The 12343-nt window shown below is 45.9% G+C and overlaps 1 protein-coding gene across 1 annotated transcript; it reads left to right on the top strand.

Moving 5' to 3' along the window:
- The first annotated feature begins 428 nt into the window (after positions 1-428).
- On the top strand, positions 429-3889 carry Pnrc1 (proline rich nuclear receptor coactivator 1). The gene is made up of 2 exons (XM_048420025.3): positions 429-1008; positions 2799-3889. Exons 1-2 carry the CDS (start codon positions 559-561, stop codon positions 3240-3242), a joined length of 894 nt encoding a protein of 297 aa, XP_048275982.2. The 5' UTR covers positions 429-558; the 3' UTR covers positions 3243-3889.
- Positions 3890-12343: the final 8454 nt, after the last annotated feature.

The following is a 12343-nucleotide window of genomic DNA, read 5'->3' on the forward strand; positions in this document are numbered from 1 at the left end:
AGGCAGATCTTCACCAGTGCTAAGGAATGAATCTTTAGTGTTCTCCAAAATCTCTTAACTACACATTTTATGAACTGAAAACGAGAAAGAATGAAAAGCAAACAAACAAGCAGTCCCTTCTCGAGGTCAGCAGCTTCCTAATTCCTCCACCACCCTCACCCCTAGCGAGTCTCCAGGGAGGGAGGTGAAGCCGAAGTCGAACTTCATTGTTCACGGGACACTCTCCCGAAGAGCCCGTTGATCGCGCCTGCGCAACGTGTGCTCTTTGTGCACGGCTGCAGCAAGCTGCTTGTTTGTGTCTTGCAGGGCGCGGGGGAGGGGGCCGAGGGCGTGGCCTGGCAGGCGCGTTCCGACTGGGCCGCCGCGGGGAGGTGGGCGGGCCCGGGGCGGGGCCTCGGCTAACAACACTCGCCGCGGCGGCCCCGGCTATTTGTTGCTGCGCTGCCTCGCCCGAGTCATGGTCCTTGCTCCGAATCTCCCAGCAGCAGCAGCAGCCGCCGCCGCTACCCCGTGACGCCCGCTTCCCGTCGTCTGCCGAGTCCCAAGCCTCGCCGCGCCATGACCGTCGTCTCCGTTCCGCAGCGAGAGCTCGCTCTGGGCGGCCGCCTAGCGCCGCTCGGCTTCCTCGGGGCCCTCCCGATGGTGAGCCCGGCCCCGCCGCCCTTGCCTCGTCTTCCGGACCCGCGCGCGCTGCCACCCACCCTCTTCCTGCCGCACTTCCTCGGGGGAGACGGCCCGTGCCTGGCGCCCGCGCCTCGCACCGCTGCGCCGTCTGGCTGCAGCCCGGCCCCGGCGGCTGCCCCGCGGGCGGCGCCCAAGAAGCGGCGGAAGAAGAAGGTGCGGGCCGGCCCGGCCGGACAGCTCCCCAGCCGCTTCCACCAGTTCCAGCAGCACCGGCCGAGCCTGGAAGGCGGCCACAGCCCGACCCCGGGGCCGATCGCGGCGCCGGAGGAGCGGGGCCCGGCGGCCACAACCCTGCTACACCGACAACCCCCGCTCGCCAAGGAGGTAGGGCCGGTGGGGGCGGGGCGGCTGTTTACTCGGGAGGGAAGTTTCCGTGACGCTCGCTGGAGTCGCGGGGCGGAAGCGGGCGGTGGGTGGGGGGACGGGGGACAAGGGGCAGGGCGGCTGCGCTGGCGCCGCCCATTGGCTCCGAAGCCAGCCAATAGGAGCAGCGGCTGCGGCCCAGCAACAGCCCGCATTTAGAAGGCTGGCGGCGTTCCAGGGGGTTTCGGCGTTCGTGGCTCACGGGCTCTCGGAGAGCTGACGTCAGCCCGCTACGTGCGGCCCTCTGGGGAGCTCATGAAGGCGGTGCTGGGTGGGGGCGGAGGCGCAGGCGCGGTGCCCACTGGGGCACCCGGGCCGTACCCACGCGCGGCCTGACCCGCGGAGTCGGACCCGGGGTTTTGGAAGTTGGCAGGAGCGTGTGTCAGTCAGACGCCCGACTCGAATGTTTCCCAGGCCCGGTGCTGCGAGCGACGCAGGCGGCCACGCGCCTGCCTCTCTGGCGGGGCTTCTAAGCGGTGCCCAAAATGAGTTTTAGAAGTTATTCTATGAACTACGCCAGTTCACTGATTTGAATGATAAGGATAAAATTTCGTCGGGCTTAGAGGAATTTGAGAGTAGTCTTAGTTAAAAAACAAGCAACAACAACAAAACCTTCTCATTCAATTTGAAGGATTAGTTCTCGTTTATAATGACCCAAAACCAGTCTTTGTTCTAGAATTTGTACTTGATCACCGTTTGCCCATGGAGGGGAATCAAAACTTAGGTTCTAAGGGTTTTTATTTATGTACTTATTATTGGTTTTAGTTTCAGTTTTTCAGGCAGGCGCTTACGTAATCTGTATTGTCTTAGAAAACTCACCATGCAGCTGAGAATAACAGATATCTTAACCCCCACCCCAGTTCTGCGATTACAGTGCACCACACCTGCAAAGATTTCTTGAAGTGTTAATCTAAAAGACTTGGCCACCAAGATTTTATTCTTCAAAGGCAGTACTGAAAGGGGAGGCTGTGCTACCCTTAGCCTCGCACCAATGGGTGACCTTGTACTTAGCTTTCGGGGTTTCTGTGTAGTTGCTGTTACGCAGGTAACAAGGGATCTAATGGTAGAAGTTTTCATTTGATGCAGATTTCTGTAGGTTCCACTTTTGGTTAGGAAAGTTACTACACTGTGCAAAATGTTTTGTTGGTGGATGAGTTGGAGATTACAAGATTAACCAAGCAGTTCTGTGCTGTCCTGGACTTCTACTTCTTTGGGTCTTACAGGCCTTTGGCTGGGCCTAAAGGCTTTTCATGAAATTGTTGAATCTGAAAGGCACACAAGGTACATTTTTCTTTCTTTTGTTTGTTTCGAGACAGAATTTCTCTGTGTAACAGCTCTGGCTGCCTTGGAACTGCTTTGTAGACCAGGCTGGCCTTGAACTCACAGAGATCTGCCCGCTTCTGCCTCCCTAGTGCTGGGATTGAAGATGTGCACCACCACCACCAGGCCAGGAACATTTTTTTTTATCCCTCAGAAGATACTTACTGGTAACTCTTGTTTACAGTTAGAACAGGTGGACATGGTTGCTTTGAATTTTTTAAGTTGTATATTTTAGTTTCTACGTATTCTGGTAACAGCATTGAGTTCATGTTTTAAGTAGCAGTATAAGAGACATGAGTAATTGGAACCCTAGTAGCTAGCATATACCTTGTCGAAACTGGATTCGATTCTAGAGGAATTTAGAAGAAAATATGTAAAATATATGCTGTAAAGATAACTTTCAAACTATTCACTTTTGTGTTCCTTTGTAGGTGTTAAAATCAAAGATGGGAAAATCGGAGAAAACTGTCCTTCCCCACAGCCAGCTTGTACATGGCATACACTTGTGTGAACAACCAAAGATAAACAGACAGAAAAGCAAATTTAACTTGCCACTAACCAAGATCACCTCTGCAAAAAGGAATGAAAATGACTTTTGGCAGGACTCTGCTTCCCCCGATAGAATGCAGAAGCAGGAAAAAAAGCCTTTTAAAAATACAGAGAACATTAAAAGTAACCATTTGAAGAAATCAGCATTTCTGACAGAAGTTAGCCAAAAGGAAAATTACGCGGGAGCAAAGTTTAGCGACCCACCTTCCCCTAGTGTTCTTCCAAAGCCTCCAAGTCACTGGATGGGAAACACTGCTGAAAATCCCAGCCACAGCCGGGAGCTCATGGCAGTGCACCTGAAAACGCTCCTCAAAGTTCAGACGTAGATTTTAGTTTTCAATATGTATGTTAACCATAGAATTTTTTTCCCACATCCTTGGACTCTAAAAGGAAATGGATACAACCGTGGAAACTTGCCATGTTGCAGCATACGACAGGAGATGAGCTTAAGTCACACACAAGAAGCTTGTATTATATTTTATATTTTGTAAATACTGTATACCATGTATTATGTGTATATTGTTCATACTTGAGAGGTACATTATAGTTTTGTTATGAAAGTATGTATTTTGCCCTGCAAATGTGGGTGTTTTGTATATATACAGTGAAGATATTTTAAATGGGTGCTTACGGCACGTACGTGGAAGACCGTTTGCACAGGTACGGAAAGGTTTTTAAGAACAGCTCCCAAATCTCAAAAGTGAAGACCTAAATGTGAAACAGTTTACTATGTACTACTGAAAGTTAAATCTGGCACAATCACTGTAAACATGGACTTTGTCTGTGTTTCTCTAAATTGACTTGCCTTTTAATCTGTAATTACTAGAAAATTTCTTGTTTTTACCAAACTTGATTTCTGGATATCAATATGTAGCCATTATTGAGATTTAAAACGACTCAAATTTTAAATGCCAACAAAATTGGTTGTAATCAAATTTTAAATTAATAATAATTTGGCCTCCCCCCTTTTAAACTAGTCTTGGCTTTTTGTGTATGACTGCTGACTGACTGAATGTGTAAGCAGGTGACTTTGTGTGATTGGACTTGGAAGGTTTTCCTATCTGTCTTTTTGTCGCTATGCTAAAATAACAGTCTTGCTACAAAATTTAAATGTGACCAATTATTTAACCTACCTCTGAGAGCAAGAATTTCCCGTCTTAGAAATAGAAATGGAGTGAACGAAAGGAAAACTGGTTATAAATACAGGGAATTTGGACAGGCTCTCATGTAGTTCAGGCTGTCCTAGAGCTCAGCTGTGAAGTTGAGGTTCTTCTGCCTCTGCCTCTCTGGTGCTAGGATTATTGGCATGCACCACCTCCCCTGGTTGATGTAGTGCCAGGGATCAAACTCGGCTTGGTGGATCAATCCTAGGCTAGCAGGCATCCTTTCAGCTGACTCTGTCCCTAGATCTAGAATACATAGGTTTTCATTTTTATTTTGACATAGTTTTCTTGAGTTTTCCAAGCTGTTCTTGAACTTGTCTCATGGTCCAGCAGGCCTAAAACTTGTAGTCTTTTTGCCTGGGCCTCCTGAGGACCTAGAATTACAGGCAAGCTTCTACAAGTGACTTAGAATTTACTTTTATATATGAACTATTAACTGCTTGGCTTATATGCTTTTTACACATTTTTACTTAACAATTTTTAATTATTTGCGTGTGAGTGTCCTTGGAGACTGGAGAAATTGGATCTCTGGGGTTCAGGTTACAGATGGCTGTGGGCTGTGAGTGCTGGGAAGTGAACTCAGATGAGAAAAAGTGTGTTTACCTGCAGAACCTCGCATGTCCTGCATTTCTCATACTACAAGGGATGGGGAAAACGGCTCGGGGGAAAGGAGCTTGCCAGGAAAGCCTGGTCCCTGAAACCCAGAAGGTGGAAGGAGAGAAGTAACTCCGCCACTTGTCCTTTGAGGTCTACTCGTGTACACGCATAACTGCTAAAGTGTTCAGAGACTTTGGAATTTAAAGCTTACATGAAGATAAATGCCAGTGGGAAGGCAAGGGGCAGAAACACCCAGGACTCCCCAGCCGGCCAGCCTAGCAGACCTGGGTGCCGCAGTTTGTCAGCAGGTGTATGTGCTACTGCACAAACCTGAAACCTGAGTTTCAGTCCTAGAACCCACATGAAACAACTCAAAAGTTGTTCTCTGACCATGGACTTATTATGGTACATCATCTACATATGCACACAAAATACCAGGGAGCCGTTGAGTAAGATAACAGTGTTTGCTTGGCCTAGTGATGCACAAATGCCAGCATCCCAGTACTCCTCGAGTTGCAAGCAGGAGGCTCAAAACAGTCATGATAGCTTTTCAGTGACTCCAACCCTACTATACAATGCCAGGACAAGATACGATGGTCCTTTAGTACCATGTAGGGGATTCTTAAGACATTATTCTTAACGCCACCTTGAATTAGTCTTGGCCCCTAGACCACAGTTTGTATAGCTGCCATTCAGGAGTTACTCGGCTGTCCCAGTGAGACGCAGAGGTTTCTCCTTAGTGGTGCTGGTTGGTCGCGGCTCTTTCAGCCCCAGCAGACCCATTGTCCAGTGTGTCAAAGTTTTCACGTCAGTGGTGCTGTCTCCTTGGTCACAGCGGACCAGAGGCCACAGGTTCTTGATCCGGAATGTCACTCTGGTTCACAGACTCCACTTTCAATCGCAGTACTGACTGGACAGGCAAATCTCTTGTGAGTTCAAGGCCACCCAGGCTCTGTCTCAGAACTAAACTCCCACATTGCTTCTGGCCATGCTGTTCGCCATAGAGAACACGAGCTCTTAAGTTTTCGTGTTGAGAAGAAATAAATCCAAGGTCCCCCTGCAGTGTTTTTCCCACAGAGCACAAGGCCCAGAACAGTTCTGGGAAGGGTGCAACCAACTAAACACCCACCCAGTGAGAGTGGTGTTCAAGAGTGCCCGCTGGACTGACAAGGTTCCTTCCTGGTCCTGGTGGTGCGGGCACAAAGCCAGCAACCCCACCCCATTCCTGATTCACAAGGGGGTGCTGGGGAGAAGGGTGCTTTAAGGTGACATTTCAGAAAGGGAAACCAGTTTTGCCAGGGAAAGTGGACAGTTAGCTCTCTGTTGCCGTAATAAACAAGACAGAAAAGGAACTTCGGCTTGTGCCTTTAATCCCAGCAATTGGGAGGCCAGCCTGATCTACATAGCAAGTTCCAGGCCAGACAGGGAAGCATAGAGAGGTCCTGTCTCAAAACAAAGTAACTTGATGAGGCAAGGATTTATTTTATTTTACAATTCACAGGTCAGGCTGTGACTTAGGGAATTCAGGGCAGGCCACCAGAGGCAGGAACTGAAGCTAACCATTGAACAACACTGCTTAGTGGCTTGCTCCCTATGACTTGCTCAATCTCCCCAAACAGAAGCTTCCCCCAAGTTTCCATCTCAACCCTCTGGAAGAAGTAGAGGGGCTTTGACTGTGGACTTTGCCATGCACCATCATTAATTAGACATTAAACCCACCCCTCACCAAAAAAAAAAAAAAATTCTTTTTGCTTGGCTTTAAGCCCTTGTCCCACAGTTGTAGTCCAGGGGTTCACTGTGAGGCCTGCCTCAGCCTCCTAATGCTGGGATTACAGGTATGCATTGCCACATCTATCTCTGAAAGACAATCTTCTGGTGCGTGCGTGTGTGCGCGTGTCTGGGTCTGTGTGTGTCTGTGTCAACTGGGCTTTGGGCATGCTGACAGGAATGGTAACACAGGTCTTTCTATGGAGACCAAATCACCTTGAGTTTGTGGTCCTCCTGTCTGTGCCTACCAAGTGTTGGGGTTATAGCCGTGTCTAGCAGTAAGCTGGGTGTATTGAATGCATCATCGGGGCTGGGAATATAGTTCAATGCTAAAGTTCTTGCTACCAGGCAAGAGGCTGTAGTTTCAATTTCCCATATTGAAAAACAAATATTTAAGAATCACCAAATTATTTACCAGACATAGCGGTACATACCTATAATCCTATACCATAAGCCCCCTCCCATACACACAATAAATTTTCAACATCTATTTTCTTTTAAAATGGGTTTATCAGGTCATACTGCTTCACTAATGAAAATGTACCTATAAATATTACAGGTAATCCTCCAGAGCTGCTTGTGTGTACACAGACAGGTACTTCAATTACAGAGAGCTCCCCCAGACTAGCGTTAACCTGACTGCCAAGTGTGAGATGCAGGTGTGTCCTTGGCAGTCTCCTGTGTTGGGAGGAAAGACGGCAGCTCAAAAATAATTTCCTTTCATCTTGAGAATTTGTTTTTCATTTATGAAAATTCCTGGTTTTTGTCTACATCTCTGTCGGCACATCGTATGCATGCCTGCTACCCACAGAGGCCAGAAAAGGGAGTTAGGTGATCCTGGGACTAGAGTTAGGGATGTCCATGAGCTGCCAGGTGGGTGCTGGAAATCTAATCTGCTCCTCTAGAGAAGACCGTAACCATGACACCATCCCTCCAGCCCCTGAGGTTTTTGATTGTTGTGGTGTGTGTGTGTTGCTTTTAATTGACAAAGCTGGTTTGGAAAGACAGGCCACCTCTCTTCCTGATGTCTGGATTACAGGCATGCACTGTGCCTGGTTATTTTCAGTTTTATTTTTATTTTTCTAACAAAAACTTCCCCCTTGTATTTTCGCTTTCATATTTATTTTTTAAGTAACAAAACTTGGTGTGTTTTTTTTTGCACATTTTATCTTCCTTATTTATTTATTTATTTATTTATTTATTTATTTATTTATAGGCAGGGACTGCTATAGCCTAGGCTGGCCTCAAGTTCATCATTCTCCTGCCCCTGCCTTCCAAGTGCTAGGGTTGCTGGCATGTGCCACAGTGCTCGGTTGTTTTTTCCTCTCAGCAAACACTTTCGGTTATCTCCAGCATAGCTCAGTTGTAGAGTGCTTACCTAGCACTGGACAGAAATAAACAACATCCCCTACACTCAATTGTTGTCTGAGGTTTCTCTCCTTCCCGGTCCTGCAGTCATTCAGCCAAAGAATCACACAGCGGTCAACATCAATTATAAACTGATTGGCCCAGTATATCAGGTTCTTCTTATTAACTAATTTTTTTTATTATTTTAACAAACTTTATTCATGGCCTGTCACATGCTAAATGCTTTTGTAGGTGGTAATACAGAAGTATGCAGAGACTCTCTTCTGAAGATGGCCACAGACTTAAAGATGGGAAATACTTAAAGCAGCAGAAATAGATACAAAATAACAGCAGCTTATATACATTGAGCATTGATTATGCCGTATACCAACATATGTGCTTCCTGTGGATTTTATGATTTAATTCTTCTGAGAGCTCTAGAAAGGTATATATTCCTTTTACACGTCCCCTTTACACAAGAGGCACAGATCAGTTAAATAACTTGTCCAAGGTAAACACAGTCAATAAATAAAAGCTTGGTTTTGGACGCAGGGAGTTTGATGAGTGGCCCAAGTGACTAACCCACATAGTCATGGAAAACTGAACATGAATTTCTCTGGTTGTTCAGAGGACACATTCCCAATCTAGACACAGACATTAGTGTAATAATTCTTTTAGCTTATATTAGTCCATAATTCTTGTCTGTGTTGGCCATGTGACTTGGTACCTTTTTGGGCGAGGCAGTCACATCTTTCTTCCTCTGCAGCTAGGTCACAATTGGAGACTGAGCTTCCCTCTTCCCAAAATTCTCCTGTTCTCATTGCCCTGCCTCTACTTCCTGCCTGCTCACCCTGCCTATACTCCATGCCTGGCTACTGGCCAATCACCATTTTATTAAAAATAATCCAAGTGACATGATAAATGACCATTATCCCACAACACTTTTCCCCTTTTTTTAAAAACAAGAACTCTGAATCTAATCTCCTTTCTTTAGCTTCTCTCCTGACCATTATCCATAACAATTTGTAACCAACATTCTAAACAAGGGGAAATACCCATAGTCCATTTTTTGGGAATGTGGGCATAGCTTTCCAGGCTACTTCCTGCTGATTGGGGATGCTGATAATCTTACAAGGACCTAAAGAAAATTTAGAGTTATAATCAAGTCCTGACTGGAAAATTCTGTGAGGCTTGATCATCTCAGGGAGCATCTTGAATCTATTCTGGATGTAGAACTCAAACATCTGGGCCATCTGCTCCTATCAGAGATTTCTCAGGGGGGTCTTCCTTGATCAATCCTGATTTTTCTTAACACGAAATGAATCCACAGCCTCTCATTTCCTGTGGGAACAAAAGCAAAACCTCTTCTCCAAAGTAACAAACCTTTAGACTTCAATTTTGAAGTCAAGGTATTTTTAGTATACCTATCTTGTATTAATTCAGCAGCATTTATAAGCAAATATCTTTTAGTAGCTGTTGCTCCTCCCTCAGCATTCAAACAATTCAAAGAGAGCATAATAACATACACTATTCAGATTCTCTATGTGTTTCCCATTTTTCGGTGTCTTTATTTTAAACCCTATTTCTTTTATTTTTAATTTTTGAAACAGGGTTTCTCTGTGTATCTTTGGCTGTCCTGGAATTCACTGTAGACCAGGTTGTCCTTGAACTCACAGAGATCCACTTACCTCTGCCTCTCAAGTGCTGGGATTAAAGGTGTGTGCCCCCACACCTTGAACTCACAGAGATCCAGCTGCCTCTGCCTCTCTAAACTCTGCCAAGTGTTGGGATTAAAGGTGTGTGCCACCACACCCAACTACTCTTTTTTTTCTTTTTTTAAAGAACATTTATTCTTTTTCTTTTATCTCCCAAGCCTACATCTATTTTTAAACACACTCTAAACCATTTGGAGGTTTTCTTCATCTGAATCTATCTGTACTGTATCTCTCTCTCTTTTTTCTGACTACATGAGTCTTTAATTTGCTAAGTGATAGGGCTAGGACTAAAGCTGCGGCTTTGACGGCTAGATCCAGCCCATTCCTTAGCTTTCTGAGATTCCAGCCTCATGGCAGAGGTACCGGCTGGAGCCATGTTTATTGCCACAACTCTATGGCACTTCAAGGTCCCTGCCACCACCAAAAAGCATGCGGTCAGCTTTTCATCAACATCGTTTAAATGTTTCATGGCAGGACCTCTTAAAAGAGCTGCAAGGTTTTGCAACTAAAGTTAAGTCAGGAAGCCTCTCTCAAATGAGATGCACTTGCCTCTAGCAAGCAGAGCAAACCTGAGAAATTGCTGCTACCAAGAAGCCATGCTTAACTCTGTTGCCAGGCTCTCTCGGGTTTTCTGTGGATGCACTTGTCCACATGCTGAGCATCATTTGTTGACCAGGGTTTCTGTCCCACCACGTCCTGAAGTCATTTAGTCCCAAAGAAACACACAGAGGCCTGCATTAATCATAAATTGATTGGCCCAGTATCTCAGGCTCTTTTAATTAACTAATTTTTATAACTTATATTAGCCCATAATTCTTGTCTGTGTTGGCCATGTGACTTGGTACCTTTTCTGGCGAGGCAGTCACATCTTGCTTCCTCTGCAGCTGGGTCACAACTGGAGACTGAGCTTCCCTCTCCACAGAATTCTCCTGTTCTCATTGCCTTGCCTCTACTTCCTGCCTGCTCATCCTGCCTATACTTCCTGCCTGGCTACTGGTCAATCAGCATTTTATTAAAAATAATACAGCCGGGAGGTGGTGGTGCACGCCTTTAATCCCAGCACTTGGCAGAGGCAGGCGAATCCCTGTGAGTTTGAGGCCAGCCTGGTCTACAAGAGCTAGTTCCAGGACAGCTAGGACTATTACACAGGGAAACCCTGTCTCAAAAAACAAAAATAAAAATAAAAATAATACAAGTGACAAGATAAATGGCCATTGTCCCACAGCACTCTACCCCCACCCCAAAACCTATGTGAGGTGACTGCAGATTGCCCAAGGTATTTCAACAGTAGAGTTTGGATTGTGGTGGTGGTGGTTTTTGCTGGTGGCGTTTTGTTTTTTCATTTTTAATTTTTGAGATAGGGTCCAAATGGGTATTACAGGCATGGACTACCACACCCAGGTGAACAGGAACATATTGTGGTATTTACTTGAAAACGTGAAATCATAGAGAGCCTTGGTTTTGATCCTGTCAAGGCTGGATGTGGTAGTTTATGCCTGTAATCCTATGTATTCTGGAGGTTGAGGCAGGAGATCAAGGCCTTTCTAGATGACGTAACTGGTTTAGAATTAGCAATACCCTTTCTTAAAACAAAAGCTTTAAATGGGGCTGGTAATATGCTCAGTAGTGGAATTCTTGCCTAACATACAAGACCCTGGGTTCATTCTTCAGTACTACCTAAAGCAAACTACACACACACACACACACACACACACACACGCACGCACACACACACACACACACACACACACATACACACACACATACACACACACCCCAAACCTCAGATAAGTTGAGGGTTTTCTTGTTACAAAACAAGGGTTCACCCTGGTTCTGTAAGGGAGGTTGGCCCCCTCATAACTGGTACAGGAAATACCCAGAAACCAAATTCTCAACACACAGGAGATTTATCCAGGATGGGCAAGTAGGGGGTGGAAACAGGGGTGGGAGGCTCTACAAAGGCAGGCAGCCAGCAAGCAAGCAGGTGTTTTTTGCAGGTATGGGTTTTTAAGAGGAAAAGGGGAGAGTGTGTGCTAGGGTGAGTTGATATATCCTAACTGGACATGTTAGATAAATAATGAGGTTTGATTGTTGGACCTCGGTGATTTATCTTGGGAACGAGTTAGTGGCCAAACAAGGGAGTGGACTTTGGGGGCTAGCTTTAAGAATGCAATCTAAGGGTTTAGCAAGGGGGAAGAAGGGTGAAAGGCAGACCCTGTCGGTGCCTTATTTGCCATGCTCGGGCTTACTAGAACCCTTCAGATTCCTTACAAAGGTGAACAAAATAAAGCTTACCCTTCAAATATTAGGCTGCTCTTAAATGACAGAAGAGACCAATCTCAAAGATGAAATTGCCTTTCTCCGCATCTTTCATGGCTCTTAAAGCCACTGTACATTCAGGCCAATGTCCTTAACCCTGTATATATTTTATTTTTCTTTTGTTTTCAATTTTGATTCAAGTTTCAGGTAATCAGGATGACCTAAAACTCTGGAGGTATCTGAGAATGACCATGAACTCTTGATCCTCCTGCCTCTACCTCTCCAGTGCTTGGGTTCCACTCTGGTGATCTGAATAAGAATAGTTCTCAAGGGCGCCTACATTTGAATGCTTGCTCATCAAAGAGTGTCACTACTTGAGAGGAGGCGTGGCCTTGTTTAAGTGTGGCCTTCTTGAAGGAAGTGTGTGATGGGCTTTGGGGATTCAAAAGCCCAAGCCAGTCCCCAGTGTCTCACTTCTCACTCTTCCTGCTGCTTGTGGGTCTAGATGTAGAACTCTCAGCTGCTTCTCCAGTACCATGTGTGCCTGTGTGCTGCCCTCATATTCCTCCCCATGATAAT

Source organism: Myodes glareolus, chromosome 16 (assembly GCF_982192425.1).
Source record: "Myodes glareolus chromosome 16, mMyoGla1.1, whole genome shotgun sequence".
In the NCBI taxonomy this organism is placed as follows: domain Eukaryota; kingdom Metazoa; phylum Chordata; class Mammalia; order Rodentia; family Cricetidae; genus Myodes; species Myodes glareolus.